Genomic DNA, 22,207 nt, shown 5'->3' with positions numbered 1-22,207 from the left:
GATCCAAGAAGCTCCAAATTTGGACCACACCAATTAGAAATGGGAAAATAGGCCTAAGTCCTGTCTTTAAATCAAAACATTGTCCGGTTGACTCTTCTTTGAGATCACGGATGAAGCCTCGCGATCGTGAAGGCATAGCCGTCCCAGGCCCGGAAGAACTTCTTCGTGAACGCAAGGGCAATCTCATAATCGCAAAGGCTTGCCCAATCTGAGCATCGTGAATTAGAAGAGCAAAGGTGGTTTACCCACCCTAGGCCCTTTCTTCTACGCGAATGCATGCATGTATACGCGAACGCAAAGGCTACCAGTCCAAGACCTTCACGAACGCGACCTCTTGACCATGAACATCAACAGCAAAATTCCCACTCCCCCAATTCTTTCTCCGGGAACACGACTCCACCTTTGCATTTGTGAAGAAGGAAACCAAAACCAGCAACAACAGATTTTCAGACTTTGCTCCGGATGGTTCGAAATTCACTTGAGCCACCCGAGACCTTGATGAATCGCACCAACATATCCATTAACATAATATGGACCTACTCGAACCCTTGAAACATGTAAAAACAAAACCGAAACAAAGAATCGCACCCCATAACCAAATTGAATCAACTTATAAACTTCAAACTTTTCAATTAGCTCCGAATGCGTCGAATCATACTTAGACAACTCGAAATGACACCAAATTTTTTGCACAAGTCATAAATCAACATACGGACCTATTCCCAGGCGTGGAATCCCAAAAGAACCTCTATAGAACCAAAGTCTACTCTAACAAAAATTTTAAGAACTAGAAAACCTTTCATGAGCTAACTTTCAACATTAGGCACCGAAACGCTCCCAAATTACCCGAGACTCGATCCGAACATATGCCTAAGTCCAAAATCATCATACGAACCTATTGGAACCATCAAATCTGTTTCCGAGGTTGTTTACTCAAAATGTCAACTCAAGTCAAATTTGGCCATCTTAGCCACTATTAAGGAACTAAGTGTTCTGATTTTAACTGAACCTTTCCAAACCCGAACCAACCATCCCCGTAAATTTTAAAATAGTAAAAGCACATGCAGGGAGTCTTAATTAGGGGAACGAGGATCCAGAAAGCAAAAACACTGATTGGGTCGTTACATTATCCACCTCTTAAACAAACGTTCATCATCAAACGAGTCTAGAATCATACTTGGAGTGCTGAATAACTGTGGATATCTACTCCTTATGTCCTACTCGGCCTCCCAAGTTTTCTCCTTCATTGGTTGACCCCTCTACTGGAACTTTACTGCAGAAATCTTCTTAGACCTCAATTGGCAAACCTGCATGCCAGCAATGATAACTGGCTCCTCCTCATAACCCAAACTTTCATCTAGCTAAACTGTGTTGTAATCTAACACATGTGACCTGTCGGCATGGTACTTCCAAAGCATAGACACTTGGAAGACCGGATGAACTCTAGATAGACTGGGAGGCAAGGCATGGTCATAAGCAACCTCCCAAACTTGCCTCAACACCTCAAATAGGCCAATAAACCTAGGACTCAGCTTGCTTTTATTCCCAAACCTCATGATACCTTTCTTCGCCGAGAATTTAAAAAGAACCTTCTCGCCCACCATAAATGATAAATCACGCGCCTTCTAATCTGCATAACTCTTCTGTCTGGACTGTGTTGTGCGAAGCTATCCTGAATCAACTTTTCCTTCTCCAAGGCATCCTTCACTAGCTCAATGCTAGACTGATAACTTTTGTTATAAGCACAATTAGACAAAGGCAAAAATCTATCCCAATGCCCTCCAAAGTCAAACACAACGCTTTGAGCATATCCTCCAGAATCTGAAATGTCCGCTCGACTGCCCGTCGGTCTTCGGATGAAAGGCTGTGTTGAGCTTTACCCGGGTGCCCAACTCGCTCTATGCTGCTCTCCAGATATGCAAAGTGAACTAAGGGCCTCTATCTGAAATGATGGAAACAAGCACACCATGCAACCGGACAATCTCCTGAATGTAAATCTCGGCAAATCTCACTGAAGAGTACGTAGTGACAATTGGAATAAAGTGTGCCAACTTGATCAGCCTGTCAACAATAACCCAAGCGGCATCAAACTTCCTCAACGTCCGCGACAATCCAACTGCGAAGTCCACGGTGATGCGCTCCCACTTCCACTCTGGTATAACTATGTGGTGGAGTAGTCCACTTGGCCTCTAGTGCTCACACATAACTTGATGGCAATTTAGACATCTCGCTACACACTCAACTATGTCCTTCTTCATCCGCCACCACCAATAATGCCACCTTAGGTCGCGATACTTCTTTTTATCACCTAGATGAATAGAATACCGAGAATTGTGCCTCCTCTAGAATCTTCTATTTCAAGCCATCAATATTAGGAATATATAGGCGACCCTGGAGTCGCAGAACACTATCCTCATCAATAGTAACCTCCTTGGAACCACCATGTAGTGTCGTCTATCTGAGAACCAACAAATGCGATCATCGTACTGATGAGCCTTGATCCGCTTAAGTAATAAAGAATAAGCCACAACACATGCAAAAACTCAACCAGGCTCTGAAATATCCAACCTCACAAGTCTGTTAGCTAAGGACCAAATGTCCAAAGCCAATGGCCTCTCCTCCGCCAAAATGAATGCCAAACTACCCATACTCTTAGCCTTTCTGCTCAAGGCATCTGCAATCATATTCGCCTTGACCGGATGGTAAAGGATGGTAATATCATAGTCCTTCAAGAACTCAAGTCACCTGTGCTGCCTCAAATTAAGGTCACTATACCTAAACAAATGCTGCAAGTTGCGATGATCGGTGTAAACCTCATAGGACACCCCAAAAAGATAATGCCTCCAGAGAATGAACTATCGCGGCCAATTTCAAATCATGTACGGGGTAATTCTTCTCGTAGGGCTTTAGCTAACGTGAAGCATATGCAATAACTCGCCCCTCCTGCATCAATACACAACCCAATCCAACACGTGAATCATCGCAATACACGGTATACACCCTTGAACCAGAGGGCAATAACATCAATGCTATAGTCAAAGTGGTCTTGAGCTTATGAAGGCTCGCCTCGCAAAACTCGGATCATCTGAACAGATCACCCTTCTGGGTCAATCTAGTAAAAATTTCTATGATAGACGAGAAGCCCTCCACAAACAGACGATAATAACCTGCTAATCCAAAGAAACTCCTAATCTCGATTGCTGCGGTAGGACGAGGCCAACTCTGGACTGACTCAATCTTTCTAGGATCCACCTTAATACCCTCACCTGATACAACATTCCCCAAGAAATCCACAAAATCTAACTAGAACTCACACTTGGAGAATTTAGCATATAGCTTCTGTTCCTGCAAGGTCTGAAGCATTAACCTCAAATGTTGCTTGTGTTCCCCCAAACTACGTGAGTAGATCAATATGTCATCAATGAAGATAATGACAAATAAGTCAAGATACATCTTGAACACCTGATTCATCAAATCCATAAATGCCACCGGAGCGTTAGTCAAGCTAAAGGACATCATTAAAAACTCATAGTGCTCATACCTGATCCGGAAAGTCGTTTTCGGAATATCTGAAGCATGAATCTTCGCCTGATGATACCCAGACCTCAAGTCGATCTTAGAGAACAACCCGCCACCATGTAACTAGTCAAACAGGTCATCAATGCGCGATAACAGGTACTTATTCTTGATGGTATCTTTGTTCAACTGGTGGTAATCAATGCACATCCGCATACTCCCATCCTTTTTTTCACAAATAACATTGGTGCGCCCCAAGGCGACACACTAGATCTAATGAACCCCTTCTTAAGAAACTCCTGAAGCTACTCCTTTAACTCTCTCAACTCCTTGGGAGCCATGCGATAAGGCAAAGTAGAAATAGGCTGGGTGTTTGGCACTAAATTTATGCCGGAATCGATATCATGATCTTGCGGCATACCTAGTACATCAGCAGGAAATACATTAGAAAACTCGTGTACCACCGTCACTGAATCTAATATGGGAGTCTCTACAGTAGTATCCCGAACAAAGGCCAAATAGGCCAAACAGCCCTTCTCGGCCATATGTGTCCACACTAGTGGGTGATTCCTATAACAGTCTTGGCATAGCAATCAAGAATGGCATGGTACAGAAACAACCAGTTCATGCCTAGAATAACCTCAAAATCAACCATATCGAGTAATAGAAGATCCGCTTTGGTCTCATACACACAGAAAGTCACCACACATGATGAGTAGACCTGATTCGCAATAATAGAATCACCCACTAGTGTGGACACATGTACAGGAACGCCCAAGGACTCATGAGATACATCCAGATAAGGAGGAAATAGAGAATAACCTCAGGAATAAGAAGACCCGAGATCAAATAATACCAAGGCATCCCAACAGTAGACAGAAATAGTACTTATGAATACTGCATCAGAGGCGAATGCCTCTAGCCTGGTGGGGAAAGCATAACATCTAGACGGAGCGCCGCCTTACTAGCCTCCACATATAGGGAGACCCTACCCACCTACCCTCTACCTCTGGCCAGATGGGAAGGCGGTGTGGTAGCTGGTATGGTAATCATGGGCTGATGGTCCTTCTTCTCGACCTTGCCCCGAAGTCTGGGACAAAACCTCTTCACGTGGCCAAACTCCCCACATTCAAGACAACTCATTGGAGTAGTGGACTGCTGACCTGAAGTCTGACCTTGATGGCTTGAATACCCGCTGGAGGAACCCTGAATAGCTGGCGGATGGTAAGTGCTCTCTAGAATGGCACTAAAGTGCTGGAGCACTCTGAGTAGGCAGTGGTGCTAACTGCATGGGCCTGCTAGACTGACCCTTCATGAACTGACCTTTTCCCTCAGGTGGGGCGCCACTAAATCTTCCAAACTATTGGGGCCGCTTGTCCCTCAGTTCAAACTCTCCATTGCGGTAGCGAATACTCTCAATCCTCCAAGCTATATTCACAACATGCAGAAAGAGAGTCCTCATCTCTGCCTTACGGGACATAGAAACCTGAATCTCAGGGTGCAGACCTATTATGAACCTCCGCACCCTTTCTGCATATGAGGGGAGTATAATAGCTGCATGGCGACACAAGTTAGTGAATCTTGCCTCATAGTCGGTTACAGATATATGACCTAGACAGAGTCTCTCAAACTGACCCCGAAGCTCCTCTCTCTTCGAAGGCGATATGTACTTCTCCAAGAACAAATGCACAGACTGATCCAAAGTCAAGGGAGGTGAACCTGTTGGCCTGCTAAGGAGGTAAGCCTGCCGCCATTTACGAGCCTTGCCCTCAAGCTGAAAGGTGGTGACGTCCACCCCGTTGGACTCCAATATCCCCATATTATGTAGCCTATCCTTGCACCGGTCAATGAAATCCTAGGTTCCTCTAATTAGGGGGGAGAAGCCTAGTCCATCTATCTAGCCACTTCTACTGATCAACGGTCGCGACTGGTAAGGACTCTAGCACAACCACTACAATCGTCTGGACTCCGCTCGCAATTAGTGCACCTAGGTCTAATAAACGGTAGCAGCGTTCCCTGGAGCCTGAGCGGTAGGGGTCTATGCTCCCCCTCCCATATGAGATGTGGTTGGGTCTGCTAGAAATAAACTCGCCTGCATCATAGAGTCTATGAACCAAAGCATTCGACCCATGACCTCCTGAAATCCCGGTAATGTCATGAAATCTGTTGAGGCTGGCTCAGTTGTAGGGGCCTCATCCTTCTCCTCAATAATAGGATCCTCCATTAGTATGGACTCCCATCACCTCGTACATACGTCTCTCCCCACAGTAAGTAGCATACTTAAGTTAATATACCTAAGGGGATAAGTTACCTCTTACAAGGTTAGGCAAGAGACTTACCTCACTTTCAAGTCCACTAACCGACTCTTTCATCTTATTAGAACTCCCCAAACGAAGCCGAGCAATCCGAAGCTAATCAAAAATTGTATAAACTAATCAATAAGTGCTCAAAAGTTCATAATTTAGCTATTAAACTAATTTCCCAAATAAATTCGAAAGTTCGTAAAAATCACCCTAGGGCCCGTATGCCCAGATTTTGAACATTACTAAAGATAAATGTCATCTATGACTTCAGAACTCAAATATATAATTTATTTTTAATTCCATAATCAATCATGGTTAGACCTTATTTTTATCAAAACCTAGGTTTTTCAACAAACTCCTAAAATTTCCAAATTTTACCCGTTAAAATCTACCCATAATATATGTATTTAACTTATATTAGGTAGAAATTTCTCACCTTACAATGCTTGATGAAATCCCATCTCTAAAAAGCTCCAAATTCAGACCATACAAATGGAAATAGGAAAATAGGCCTAAATCTCATCTTTAAATCAAAGCATTGCCCAATTGACCCTTCTTCGCGATCGCGGAAGAAGCCTCACAATTGCGAAGGAATAGCTGGCCCTAGCCCTGAAGACCTTCTTCGTGAATGCGAGGGCAGTCTCACGATCGTGAAGGCTTGCCCTGCCTGAGCTTTACGAAAACGATAAAGCCCTTCGCGAACGCGAAGAGCAAAGGTGGCTGACCCACCCCATGCCCTTTATTCTACGCGAGCGCAGGCCTATGTACGCGGACACGAAGGCTACTGGTCCCAGACCTTCGCTAACGTGACCTCTTGACCGCGAAGGCGAAGAGAAAAATGCCCGGTTCCGCAATTCCTTCTATGCAAACGCAACTCTACCTTCGCGTTCGCGAAGAAGGAAATCAGAACAGCAACAACAGATTTTCAAACTTAGCTACGGGTGGTCCAAAATTCACCCGAACCACCCGGGACCCCAAACAATCACACCAACAAGTCCATTAACATAATACAGACCTGTTTGAATTTTCAATTAGCACTGAATGCATCGAATCATACTTAGACAACTCAGAATGAGACCAAATTTGCGGACAAGGCATAAATTACCATACGGATCTATTCACAAACGCGGAATCCTAAACGGATCGCGATTGCACCAAAGTCTACTCCAAACAAAATTTAAAGAACTAGAAAACCTTCCATGAGCTAACTTTCATCATTAGGCATCGAAACGCTCCTGGATTATTCGAGACTCAATCCAAACATACGCCCAAGTCCAAAATCATCATATGAACCTCGAACCATCAAATTCCGATTTAGAGGTCGTTTATTCAAAATGTTGACTCATGTCAAACTTGGCCATCTTCGGTCACTATTAAGGAACTAAGTATTCCGATTCTAACCCGAACCGTTCCATACCGAACCAACCATCTTTGCAAGTCATAAAATAGTAAAAGCACATACAGGGAGTCTTAATAAGGGGAACGGGGATCCCGAAAATAATATTACCGGTCGGGTTATTACAATGAAAGTATCAGGGAACCCATATCCTACCAGTGCTTCAGCTATGAACTCCCGTCTCACCATGTCGTATGCCTTCCTTAAATCTATTTTTATTAAACACCTCGGCGAGGTTTTCCTGTTATAGTATCCCAAAAGGTCATGACAGATAAGGACATTATGTACCAAGGATCTCCCTTCAACAAATGCTACCTGATTTTGTGCCACCAGATAGTTCAAAGCTTGTTTCAAACTCTTGCATATTACTTTGGATATACACTTGTAGAGGACATTACAGTAGGATATTAGTCGAAGTTGACTGGCATACTATGGGCTTGGTACCTTAGGTATCAAGGTTATCATTGTGGCATTCAAGTGCCAGTAGCTTGCCATTGCTCAGAAATTGGAGTACTGTAGTGGTGGCATCTTTCCCTACAATCCTCCTTGCCATTTTTACGAGATCACTTCCATATCCATCAAGGCCTGGTCTCTTGTTGTTGTCAATACTAAATATAGAATCCCTCACATATTTATATATGTATGGTTTTATCATATCCATCTGTTGTGTTGTTGATAACACAGGTCCATTCCTCATAATTCTTCTTGCTGCTCTTGTTCTATCTACTGCTTTCTTCCCCAATAATTCTTTATAATACTCTACAAATATCTTGGCATTCTCTTCTGGTTCTATGTGTATAACATCATTGTCATCCCTTAACTGCATAACGACCTCTTGAAGTTTCTTGTGTTTAATTATAGAGAAAAAACATTTTGAGTTGTCATCTCCAATCCTTATCCATGTTGCTTTACTTCTCTGCTGCAGAAAGCTTTCTGCCAGGTAAGAATACCTTCTAAACTTCTAATATTGTGCTTTTTCCTTTCCCTGTAGGTCCTGATATCTTGGGGGTGTGTGTAACTCTCTTTGTATCTGTCCAATTTTATCCTGTCATCTTCTGCTTCTGCAAAGATATCCCTAAAATGGAGTTTGTTTAGTTCCTTCAATACTTGCTTCAATGCCTTTAGTTTCTTCAAATCCTGATACATAGCACATCCATGCACCTGCATTTGCCATGTTGTCTCAACTTTTTCCAACAAACGTTGAAGACTTGCCCATATCTTGTAGTACTTGAATGGTCTGCTTGCCTTATGTTTTGTATATAATTGTTCCACCTTAATTGGATTGTGGTCATTTATGCCCTCTGTTAAGATATCTAGCTACATATACAGGCATTTGATTCAGCCATTCATTATTGATGAACACCCATTCAAATTTAGAATACACTTTATTTTCCCCTTGTCTATCATTCGATGTGAATCTACTTCCTGTGGCAGGTAATTCTATCAGGCCGCTAGACTCCATACAGTGCTGGAAATCTAATACTTCCCTCTGTTACTGTGTTTCCACCAATTCAATCCTAACATAGCTCCATGGAATAGTTTATCAGCTAGCTGCTCTATTCTTTCTTTATTTATTTTTGTTGCTACCAAACCTACCATTCCTACACCTTCTCTTTTGCAGAGAAGTTGGACTTCCTTCTGATTATTGGGGCTGTTTAGGCCCCTTATATTCCATCATATCATATTATTCATTTCTAGAGGAGGTATTTGATGTGCTCCCTCATTCCGGCCCATATTTAGTGGTCCTTACAAACTAGTTCCTTGCATGTTCAGTGCCTGCAATGTGTTTGTAGCCTGCATATGCAACATTTGTTTTGTCTGCTGCTTCCTAGTGTTCAGAGGTGTAATCCACCCCTCTTTATCAATTCGCTATCTATCCTTCTATGTCTTTCCTTTCTCCTCCTGTTGCCCTGAGCTCTGTTGATTCTCTTCTATACTTATCTCTTGTGCATCCTGTCTTCCTTCATTTGTTTCTTTCAAAATGGGTGGCATAGGTCCCTTTGTTTCCTCCCCAATATATTTATTCTTCTTTCTACAGTTTTCATCAGTGTGCCCATATTTCTGGCAGAACTTACACAGCGTAGGCCTCCAATCATATTGCACCCTTTGGTCAACCAGATTACCTCGTTCATTTCGGAACAATATCTTTTCAGGTAGATGCCCATCAATGTCCACCTCAATCTATAGCCTAGAAAAGCTCAACCTCACCTTCTTTTCAATGTTTTGGTCCACCATAAGTGATTTCCCAATTAAACTTCCAATTTTACTTAGTTATTTGGGACTGCAATATTTAAAATCTAATCCAGGTAATTTCATCCATATAGGTACTGTATGTTGTTCCTCTTTCGTGAATCCATCTCTGGGTTCCAAACTTTAACTATGAACGGCTTGTTATCAAAATGATAAATGCCTCCCTGAACAGCATCATCCCTCCCAATTACAGAATCAAACCTTACCAATACTATCCTATTTTTTCAGCATTACTATCTTATTTATCCCAAATTTAGCCCACAAACGTTGTATGTAGCCAATTAGTATTGAGAAAGGGGTATGTTCCCCCAGAATACACAGAACAGCAGTTTGCCAATACTCAATTTCAGAAGTTAGATCATCTACTCCAATTTCACAAACAGGTACCTCATCGATTATATTCTGGCGTTAAGAAATCCAATTTGAAACCAGCATTAGATATCTTATTGATGTTAAAATTATCCCAAATTGAACTCCTCCCGGTCAATTTTGTCGACTTCTCCTGTTCAATTGCCTCTGCTTCAACTTCTTCCACCCATGAAATCTTCCCCTTACTGTTGGATGCTTGAATTGCCGACCATTCCTCTATAATTTGGGATTTTCCAATTCATGTACCATGCTCTTCATTCACCTCTTTCCTTTTCTCCGATACTTCTAATTCATTATTTTTTATCTTTTATGCTTAATTTTCCTGCCTCTGCTGCTGGTTACATATTTTCTGCGCTTGTTCCTGCATCATTCTCACCTTCTCCGTAGGAATTCGAGCTTTCCTTCCTATGGATGGAGTAGGTTATGCTATATTACGCCAAAGAGAAACATTTCTCTTGCGATTTTTATGAGAAAAACTTAAGCAGCAAGAACCTAAGAAAACCGTGACAATGGATCACTAACCGTTGCAAGAGGAGCCTAAAGAGTCGAAGAAAAGGAGCTAATTCGACAAGGTTCGATCATAGTCATGGTTGGACCTAAGCCAGAGCTGAAACTGAAGAATTGAAGAACCGTTGGCTCAACCGTTAACCTGATGAGATATTTTTGTTCACTCTTGGGACTTAATATAAATAGATATTCTTAGATCATTTTAGGGTAACTTTTGCATAAGAAAATATTGTGAGCGACCTTTGGAGTTTTCCTTAAGTGTTTTGGGTGATTTTTTCATAGTTTGCTCAATCTTAATTTCTCTACTCTTTTAGATATTATGTTTAGATTTTTCATCATCTTTGTATTTTCTTTCTTTATTATGTCTAAGCACTTTAAGCTAGGATTATGAATCCTAAATGTGGTTATACTTTTGTGTTATTAATATAAGTTCTACATTTGATTAATTCTAAACTTAAAGTTACTAAAATGCACGTCAAAGGCTGAATAACCATTGTACCCTTCTCTTGAAGACTATTCATATAGCAATATTTTTGTATCAAAAGGTAAATTTATTTTCAATAAATTAATTGTACAGATTTCTAAAGCTAATTCCTTTAAGGCCTGATGGAATAGTTTAATTCCTACAGCGTATTCATTTCCTTAGAACTCTGTTCATCTTTCCCTTCATTACAAATAAATAGTTTATCTCAGCCATTTACTATTCATTTAATAGTTGTTCTTTCAGCTTCCAACCGTATTTACACAGTCAATGTGTTCCTCTACTTATTTTTTAAATACATAAGGAGATACGAACTTAGATAACTAAGTAGGGAATTTGTCGCACTTCGCACGGTTATACATGACAGCAATGTATATTTATAAATAAATTTAGTTGAGATAGAATAGATAATATTTTTAAGTGTATATGCATATATTGCATGTTAGAGTATCTCAATTGGGTAAATAATATGGTACTCTAAAAAAACAAAGAAAACTCAGAGAAAATGACTATCTAAGCTTATTCTCTATTGAACCATCCTCTCAGGACTCCAAAAATCTATCTATAAAGGAAAACATGTGAGTTAAGATTTAAATATAAATAGATATAGTTGTTTAAAAATCTATTAATAGAGGTAAACATGTAAGATACTTGTTTCATTAGATGGAAAAAAACTACCATTGATAATGAATATCCTCAACGCTTACGTATTTTATTAGATGGTAAAAATCACTATTGATAATGAACATCCGCAACACCATGTTACTTATCATCTAGGAAAGATACAATTTAGTGACACAATATATAACGATCCGGCCGGTTGTTTTGAGTACTTTAACCCCGTTTTACCTATTTGATAATTTACTTATATGTATTTGAGGTTTCATGACTTGACAAGATAGTTTGTTTGATTTTGGGAAAGTTTCGAAGTAAATTGAGACGCTTAGTCCCAATGTTGAAAGCTTAAGTTGAAAGAGCTGACTGGAATTTGACTTTTGAGTAGGCGACTTCGAAATGGAGTTCTAATAGTTTCAATAGCTTCGTATGGTAATTTTAGACTTAAGTGTATGTCTGAATTTGGATTTGGAGGTCTGTAGGTTGGTTTGGTGCATTTTGGTGAAAATCGAAAAATTGAAGATTTGGAAGGTTGATAAGTTCGTCCGAGAGTTGAATTTATTGATATCGGGTTTGGGTTTTGATTTTGGGAGTTGGAATAGGCTTGTTGTGTCATTTAGGACTTGCATGCAAAATTTGAGGTCATTCTGAGGTGTTTAAGCATGTTCGGCGTAAGTTTTGAATTTGGAAAGTTCATTAGTTTTTGTAAGCCTAAATTGGGGTGCGATTCATGATTTTGATGTTATTTTGTAGGATTTAAGGTCCCGAATAAGTTTGTGTTATATTTTAAAATTGGTTGGTATGATTGGACGTCGTCTAGGGGGGCTGGGGGAGGGGGCTCAGGTGTGATTCAGATGAATTTCGGAATATTTCGCTGTGAGTTTGATTTCTGATCTAATGTCTGGAATTTTCTTCTTCACGATCACGACATAGTGATCACATTCACAGAGGGCTTCTTGGTTGGCGGGAGAATTTTTCTTCACATTTGCGAGTTGGTGCACGCGTTCGCGATGCTTTGGAGGACAGTGGCCTTCGCGATTGCGTGAGGGACAACGCGTTCGCGTAGAAGGGAAGCTGGCTGCGGGCATCAGGCCTTAAGCCTTCACGCTCGCGTTAGAGGATAAGCGTTCACGTAGCCGTGGCAGTATTGGTCATCACATTTGCAACTAGTATGCCGCATTCACGAGGAGATTTTGGCAGTTGGAGAATTTTGTTCTTCGCGATCGCGAAAGCATTTCTGCGATTGCTAAGGGTATGCTTGGGCAAAATGTTTTAAATACTCTATTTCGAAGGATTGGGTTGTTATATCACATTTTGGGTTAAAGAGCTTGGTTTGGGCGATTTTGGAGGGGATTTTTACGATTTGGATTGGGGTAAGTATTTTTGACTCGGAGTCGTTCATTCTTCATGATTCCATCTTTATTTTTAGCATTTAATTGATGAATCTAATTGAAGAAATTGGGAATTTTAGTAAAAACTTTCCTAAAGTATAAATTCAGGATTTGAAGGCCGATTTGAGGTCGGAATTATATAATTTATGGTTGGACTCGTAATCGAATAGGTGTCCAAAATTTGTGAGTTTGATCGGTTTCTGAGGTGCGGGCCGGGGTTAACTTTTTGATTTTGGTTAAAGATCTTATATTTATCAATTGAAATCGGTTCATATGGCTTTTATTGATAATATTAAGTTATTTTCGCTATATTCGAGCCGTTCGGAGGTTGATTCATGCGGGAAAGGCTTGTTAGAGGATTGATTTGGTTTGCTTGAGGTAAGTATCTTACTTAAACTTGGTTGTGGCACTAGTTGCCTGAGTTATTTATGAGAGCTACGTGCTATGAGTGACACATATTTATGTGGGTTGAGCCCATTTGCGTGCACCGAGGTATTTATCCATGCTCGGAGTAGTGCTTCGGCTATGATATGCCTTAACTTGATTGCTAAGCTTCATGTTGTGATGTTCCTCTTATTTGTACACTTGTTGTAAGCTATTTGAGCCATGTTCGAGGTTGCATAGAGGTTAATCTCCTAATTACACCTGATAGATACTATTTTTGTGATGTATTCACCTAATTTGGGCTATAATATCACACTTGCACATACACTTTAGCATGTCACACATGTACCATTCCAAAATTATGAAGTTTGATATTATTGATCATGTACATGTATTCTTGCATATTAGCTTTATGTGTAATATGGTTGGGACTGGTAGCCTATGACCTCGCTGGGCAAATTGTGATATTGTGCGCATGACCATGTCGGATGGAATGTGATATTATGCACGTGACCACACATGGCGAATTGTAATTATTAACACATGAGTTGTCTGTGAAGCACGTGAGTTATTCGTGTGACACGTTAGTTGTTCGTGCAGTTAATATTATTAGCACGTGAGAGTCTGTGCAACACGTGAGTTGTCTATGCAGCGTGTGAATATGGATCCATACCCTAGGGTCACCCTCTTATGTTTCTCTCTTGATGGTGTACACGCGAATTGAGGAAAACTGATTAGTGGTTGGTGCAGTTATGGAGATTCTGAGAAAATCTGGCCAGTATTATTTGGTTATCGCATTTCATCTTTAATTGTAATTTTCCTTAGTTATTTACATGATCTACTTGCATATCATCTTTATATATGTTGGATTACCGACTGAGCAGAGTACTTGATAAACTTACACCGGGATTGTTCATTTTGTGATTTATGACTTGGTCATGTTATTATTCTGTACTTGTTAAATATATGAATTGTACAGGTACTACAAAAATGAAGGCCTTTCGCAACAACATTTTTTGTTGCCATATATTCAACGTTGTTGGCAAAAATGTTTTTGGCAACGACAAAGAAGTCGTTGCACTCCGCTGCAGTAAACACCGATGGGAAAAGTATATGCAACAACAGAGAATATTGTTGCCAAAAGGTAACTTATCGCAACAATATCTACCGTTGCCGTAAGTTATTTTTTGTTGGTAAAAGGTCAATGAAGTCGTGGGTTTTGAAGACATGTAGCAATAAAAAATTATTGTTTCGACAACATTAGTTTTTTACCAATAATATCAGTTGTTGCTAAAAAAAATTAGCGATAAAGTTAATAATCTGTTATCAAGACTTTTAGCAACAATTGTTATTGTGACAATAATACCTTTTTGCCAATAGATTCTCTAGTACTACTTTGGCAATAATTTATATGTTGTTACTAAATACACAATTCATATATTCTTTAAATTTTCACAAATACAAGTACGAATTATAAATCGTATTTTAAATAAATATAAATAAAGTGTCTACACTAAAAATTTATGAAGTGGATATACTAACTTTCAAAAACTAAATAATCCTAAAAGTATATCTTTACTTACAAAACGAGTAAAAGCATCATATATCCAAGGTCCTTAAGTTCTATTCTAATAGTAACCCAAAAAATAAATCTTCCAAGGTCCTTAAGTTCTATTCTAATAGTAACCAAAAAAATAAATCTTCTTCCAACAGCTTGTGCACCTCATGAACCAGATGTGAGGATTGTTCAATTACGCATGCTCATCCTAAAAAGAAAATAAATATAATTAGATTTTGATAAAAAGAAGCAATAAAGTACAAAAGTGCAAAATGAAACTAGTGGAAGCTTATTTAACTGTTACTACTTATAACAACAACATACCCAGTATTATCCCGCATAGTGGGTATGGGGAGGGAAATGTGTACACAGACCTTATCCCTATCTTGTGAAGATAGAGAAGTTGTTTCCCATAGACCCTTGGCCCATGACAACATAAGCACAAATTAATGAAAAGAAAGATAACACGGGACAATACTAAGAAGCCATGTAAAAGAAGCACAAAAAATATCAAGATGGTAAGATGACCAAAATGACTGTAACAGGAACCATCAACCTAAAAAGAGCTTGTGGAAACACAAAACCTCAAAAGCACTCGCAGAAACATAGTTGGAAATATAAGATTACTAATGCACGACTAGGAGAAAGAAACAATCATCCACAATCTGGATTATGTGCAAAGGTAAAGTGCATCATGCTTGAAAGCACTCTTGATTTGATGCTTATTTCAAACTATTTGGTATGGTTATCATTTTTCCTTTTTTTCTTTTTCCACAGCCCGGCAAGAAATTATATAATCATTATATAATCCTGGTCACAAATAGCCATGCATATTTCAAGTCATCCTCCTGGACCTCCCATGGGCAATCAGACCAAAACGTCTAGTCTTCTTGAAACCAAAGACTTAAGAAAAACCAATAACATATTTTTATGAGAAATAACTTAAACAACAACAATCCAGTATAATCCCACAAGTGGGGTCCGGGGAGGGTAATGTTGTTTCTAAGTAGCTGACTAGCCTTGTGACGCTCCTACTTGTCTGTCGAACCATTTTGATTAACCTTCATAATATAGGCCTGCAAGATGTATTAATACTGAGGAAAACAAGTTCTAGTGGCCAAAATTGTCGATCCATCTCTAATTCTGGATGAGGACTTACTGAAAGAGATGTGGGCTATAGCAATTGTAGCGAAAAATAGATATGTAAGCTAGCAGTGCAAGCTTGAATAAAGTACTCCCCAAAATAAAGTTGCATCAGAACTTATTAATACTCCTAGAGATACAATACTATAGTCAAAACAAAATACTAGACAAGATTTATTTAATCAAACAGACTCATTTGCATATACAACCAAGAAACTTCCTTTCATGAACTAAAATAAGTTTACTTACCATGGTATCATCCATAAGACTTGTAAGACTTATCTCATCCGAATCATTTAAATTAGCAATCATATCAAAAATTGCAGCAGGAAGTTCAAATCTGTTAAACATTGTACAACTAAACTTAAACATGATAGAACCTCGACGAAGCAAATTTATAACATAAAAAATACTAGAACAAGTTTCCTTTCAGTAGAACACAATAGTTTCTAGAGATTCAAATAAATAGACAACATCTACATAGAGCATTTTATACCTTGAATATCTAAATTAATGTGAATCACATGCGAGTAACATACATCAACTGAAAAACCTCAGAAAAAAGGCTTAAATCACAGAATTTATACCAAAAGCAAGAATCGTCATGGAAGTGCCTTCAGTAAAACCAAGAACTATTTCTTTCCTTTGGGAGCAGAAAGGATAAAGTGCCTCAACCTAGGCTCTAACAAGGCCTCATTAGCATAAGACAAACTGATATATACAAAGAAAAAAAAAATATATTCAAACTACATGAGATCTCGATTTGAGGTTTGCACTTGAGTATGCAGATCATCGTCGAATAACATGCTCCTCACCTGACTTCCGATCAATGTGTCTAATCCAACGCTTGGCGTATTTTCGAGCCTTTTGATTTCCATATTTACTTGCTATATAAGCAACCTCCAATCCATTCCCAAATGGAAGTGTCACTGATCTCACAACACAAACTTTGCTATCAAGAACTCCATCCCAACTGAACTTATTAGTCTCTATATTCCTTCCATTTTTGCACACTAAAATTGCTCCACGATGGCTCAATTTAGCACTATTAAAGATTGAAAAAGAGTCACTTCTCTTCTCATCCACAATCAAAAAGTCAACCCCATTTAATCTTTCCATCACCTCTTCTGCCTCTCCCACCATCATTTCCGGCAAGGACATGCCTGAATTTTGCATGGCGCCTACATACGCTACTCTTGATTCTTCGTCTGGCACCATGCACACATACCTACAGAAATGAACCCCGAATTTAAACTTGATTTTTGTTCAAATTTTAAATCTTAATATTAATTCATTGCACTTTTGAAATTTTAGGTTATGACTTTTATATTTAAAATTTTTAGTAATTTTCTACATATATTTGTTAGTATGTGTTAAAGTTACTGGATCCAAGTGAGTCGGTATAAACTAGGTTGTATCCGCCTCTGCGTACCTGCCACGACTATGTTTTGATGCGACGGCTAGGCCGATGCTTGTGGAGATTGAGTCACCATTGATCTTATCACTTTTCCATGCTTCAACTATTAATTTGGCGTTGTACCCAGCCCCCATGGCTGATAAAAATTCTGCAGCACAGGATTTTCTTGAAATTCCACACTGCATATGAATACAAGTCCAAAAACAATTAAAGCACTGAATGAAAAATAAAATTTGGAGGAAAATATTCGAAGCAAAATCTGTTGCTGCTTACTGTCTTTATGGTGTCAAGATAAGCTTTTGAAGCTGTTTCAGGAGACCAAACTAGCTTCATCTCTGTCTTTTTCTCTTGTTGTTCTTCTTCTTCTTCCTCCTCCTTTGTTTTCAAGATATAAAAGAACTAGTGGTGTTCACAACAACTGTTGGCTGTTTTTAAATACAAACTTGAGAATATATATTATAAGATTCTTAAAGGACTAGTTGTTTTCTGGAGAGTACAGTTGACATTTTCTAGACACAACTACAACGTGTACACTAGTTGCAGTTCAACAGTCAATAAATGTAGTATCTAACTTTATACCGACTTTTATTTAATTATATATTATTCTATGGGTACACCCATACTTTATAAATGTTTTAATGACAAAGAATAGATATCTTGCTCTTTTTCCAACTTTATTTTTTTATTCGTATGACATTTAGTTGGTGTTGACGTTGAAGTAGTTAACAAGATTCGTGATCTACCTATTAGCTTTGTCTTTTCATGTTGGTATGCAAGAAATTAGGAGTGGTTTGGTATGAAGTACAAGAAGGTATAGGGATGGTATAAAAATTTAATATCACTTTAATACTCTGTTTGGTTAGCAAACCAAAAATAAGTTATTCTGGTGTTAATTTTAATATCGGGATAACTTATACCTTATAGAGGGTGAGATAATTAACACCGGTATAACTTATGCCTTATTCTTATAAATTATACAATTGTCTTTCTTAATACAACATACCAAATAGTAAATAAACAACAATCCCAGCATAACTAATCTCGGCATAACTTATACCGGCATAACTTATACAGGCATAAACCCTATTCCAACCAAACGACTCCTTAAAGTATAAAATATGTTTTGTAAAGTGTAATTTTATAAGTCAAGTTGGAAATAATAATATTCTTATCCACTTATACATATATGGATGGCCGTACTTATATACAATCTTCAAGTAGTACACCAAAGGATGAGAGAGAAATGAAAAAGACAAAAGAGGTAAATGGTTATTGGTAAGTTGCATCAGAGCAAACAAAGTCAACTTCTCTATCAAGTTGAAATAAATTAATCCTTGAATTTGACGAACCACACAATAGGTTATAAGTAAAAAATGGCGCCTGCTATGACGAACATTGTTTGTAATATAGGGTGAAAAATAAGTTGACGTAGTTATATTATTTAGGAAGTCAAAAGAAATCCTTTTACTATACTTTTTAAATATTTTATATTACTATTTATTATTGATTATAAATTTTTTAATAAATTTCTAAGTATATACTATATTTATTTTTGTTTCAAAAACTAAAAAATATTTTGTTAGAATTACCGAAAATTATTAGTTTAATCATTTTACTCCGAACTATGCCAAGGTAAAATGCCCAACGTCCACATATATTTGAGGCACCCAAAAATCTCTTTTCTATTTTTCTTTTCTCTCCCCTTTTATCTATGATAATATATGTAAGAGGTTTTGTTTAAAACCTATGCTACCTGTTCCCACCTGATAAGGTCAATGGCAAGCTGTAACTTAACTTATCAACCCTAATATGATAGAGAACATATTCTTACAATTAGACAACTGCTTCATCAATTTTTCATTTTCTAAATCAAAATTTCTCATTAAAAAATTTAATGTTGCATCACTCATCCTCATGCTTGAATAAGTAGATAAATTGACCTTTCATCTTCACTAAGGTCAGTATATGTTTGCTATTTATCCTGTTGGCATGCTAGTCCAATTAAAAGTTCATTAACATCATTCAAGAATTTACAAATTAAGCCTTATGGATCCGATTATTTTGGAATTTAGAATTCTAAACTTGATAGAGTAGTTTAACCCTCCAAACCAAGTTGATACTTCCAAAAAAGTTATTTAGGCCTTATATTAAATACATGCATCGTTAAGATAAATATCTTCATATTATCCTATTGCTTTATATTATCTTATGCCATCTTTTTCGACCGCTTATAAACAACTCCAACAATTAACTCATATAGATAGGAAGCACGTAAGGCAACGACAGTTCAGAAAAAGACTAAGCAACTCCACTTGCACTAGCTTGGTTATATTGTTGGTTCTAAGTCGGAACAAAGAAGAAGAGCGATAGTAGGTTTACCGCCATTGTAAAGCTAGTTAATCCATATGAATTTTGGTTTGAAACTGAAGCGTCGTTGTAATTGTAGGTTTCTTTTACTACCATGGATGATAGTCAGCAGGGGCAGCTCAAGCACTTTATTGGCCTAAAGCCAAAATTTATTTGGAGCCCTTAAATTTGAAAAATAGAAAACTGTTATGAAATATATATTTATATGGATGTTCACTAATCAAATATAACTCACACTACTCTTCTCCATTATGTAGATAACCCCCACTACTTCTCATCATTAAAGTTGTAACTCTCACGCCTCCATAACCTTCTCATAATCTTCTTCCATGATCTCAAACGTTTAATACCATATTTAAAGCAACCTTATTGTAAACCTTTATGTAACCCAATAAATAGAGGTATTGGGGATCATCTACTACATACTTGAACACACTTGAAAAATATTTGATGAAATAAGAAAGCTCTCTCTTTTCTCTATATTCCGTGTCTATTTTATTGTTTTATATTATATTTGAGCTAAGTTTCTTAACATGTTATCAGCATGAATTGCTCATTTCATGATTTTCTACATCAAGATTATGTGGTAGGTGCTCTTTAACTTCGACTCTGGTCATACCATTTTGGCGGGCAAGTAACTTTATTCTTAATGGTAAGAGTTTATACATTAATACTAATACAAAATATCTAGTTTTATGCTCTTTAATCCTAAGAAATTAGAACTCATATGAAGTTTTTATGGGTAAAGTTTTACTCCTAAATATCAGTAAGGAACATAATTGTCTCCTAAACCAAAATCAATATTTTAGTGAAAATCGTAGAAGCTAGAAGTTTCTGTTTAGTAATTTTGGTGCTACTACTTATTCGGAATTTTTCTTTTCCTTCATGCTAATCTCTAATACATGACATACAGTCATATCATTACAATGATTTTGTAATGAACAAAACGTACGAATGCTATAGGTATTTTTTGTGTGATTATGCTATATTTGGTTTTAGGCTTTTGGCTATAGGTATTTTATGTGTGATTATATTAAGATTGATACACCCAAGTTTGTTACGAGGAAAATGGCGTTCGATCCCGTTAGCGGAGGATAAGACATCAGTTTTGAGTTCTGGTGCACCATAATGATAAAAGTTGGGTTCGAGTTTCAACTATTTATAGCCAAACATACTTTATATGGGTAGGGCATTGAGTTTGAGTCTCAATGCACCATATTGATGATATAATGATGATTAAAGAAAAATAATATATTTTTCAAGAAAAAGTACGAAGCTTGTCCCACTTGATTTGCTCCATTCTTGAAGTAAATATGATAGCAGTGCATAATAAGTCTAAATGAAAATAAGTGGTTGACTAATGAACGTGGGCGTGCCAAAAATCTAAATAATAATAGTATCATTATGGTAATTGTAAAAAGGAGAACTAATAAGAGTTCTCAAAATAATCCTTTAACGGTGAAGGAAATATGTACCAATGTGGTCTGGTAATACGAGACACGCTCAAATGGTTATAGTACATTCCTTGAAATATAACTTGTGATAAGCATTGTAAATGCAGACTCATTTCTAAAAGTGAATGTGAAAATATATATGTGATGAAGATTATGCATAATAATGTGCTTATGTATGGTTGGATAAATACCACAACTCACCTCTAAGGAAGGTTTTAGAGAAATAAAGATAATGAATGTTACAATATGGTTACATGAATATGTCATTGGTCGCATACATGTGGTACGCCAAAATTGCCATGCCTTATAAAGGTTATCAAAGGCAAAATTAAAGCAAGAAATAATTTTGCTTATGATGATGTTGACTGTGACAATTATTATGATATGATTTTCTCCGTGAACGAGACATTGACCATAGGGATGGTGTGACAAACGATCTTGTAGTATAAAATCAATTAAGGGATCTGAAAGAGCTAATTTGTTACTACCCGGATGAATGAATTGTTCATGACATTGATATTGTTGTAAGTCTCAAAAGAAACTTTTTGAGTTTCAAATATATTAACCAAAGTAGTTTGCATTTGAGACTATAAATGAAAGGAAGATTGAATATATTTATATTATATACTCATACCGGGTAAATATGAAAGGTTATCCAATTTTTCTTCTATATATATTACACATGTATAAGCATGATGATAGAATCACATGCCACAAGTACACTAGAAGTTTACAGAAACAAAAATTAGTTGGTATGACCGGTTGGCCATCACGGTTCAATTATGATGCGAAAATTAATTGAGAATTCACATTGGCATATATTGAAGAAATAGAGATTCTTCAAGAACTTGTGCTGCTTATTCTCATAATATACCAGTTAAGTTGGGATTGAATCTCTGGATTTCTGGAACGAATAAAAGGTGATATATATATATATAGGGCCCAGTCACCTTCCATGTGAACCTTTTACTATTATATACTTTTAATAGATGCATCTATTGTATGGTCATATGTGCGTTTGTTATCAACTTACAGTATGGTTTTTGCAAGGTTGTT

General features: G+C 37.7%; 1 protein-coding gene across 2 annotated transcripts; it reads right to left on the bottom strand.

Moving 5' to 3' along the window:
* Positions 1–14,915: 14,915 nt before the first annotated feature.
* On the bottom strand, positions 14,916–17,684 carry LOC104227014 (uncharacterized). Of its 2 annotated transcripts, XM_009779143.2 has the most exons (4): positions 17,604–17,684; positions 17,346–17,509; positions 16,729–17,141; positions 14,916–14,978 (listed from the first exon to the last, which is right to left on the bottom strand). In XM_009779143.2, the coding sequence occupies exons 1-4, from the start codon at positions 17,661–17,663 to the stop codon at positions 14,974–14,976; spliced, it is 642 nt and encodes a 213-aa protein (XP_009777445.1). In that variant the 5' UTR covers positions 17,664–17,684; the 3' UTR covers positions 14,916–14,973. The 2 variants fall into 2 exon arrangements, with proteins under 2 accessions (XP_009777445.1, XP_009777444.1); XM_009779142.2 differs by lacking the exon at positions 14,916–14,978 and having other exon boundaries at positions 16,450–17,141.
* Positions 17,685–22,207: the final 4,523 nt, after the last annotated feature.

This window comes from Nicotiana sylvestris, chromosome 8 (genome assembly GCF_000393655.2).
Source record: "Nicotiana sylvestris chromosome 8, ASM39365v2, whole genome shotgun sequence".
NCBI classification, from domain to species: Eukaryota; Viridiplantae; Streptophyta; class Magnoliopsida; order Solanales; family Solanaceae; genus Nicotiana; species Nicotiana sylvestris.
Note: the sequence above shows the minus strand (reverse complement) of the source record. Positions and strands in the feature narration are given on the sequence as shown.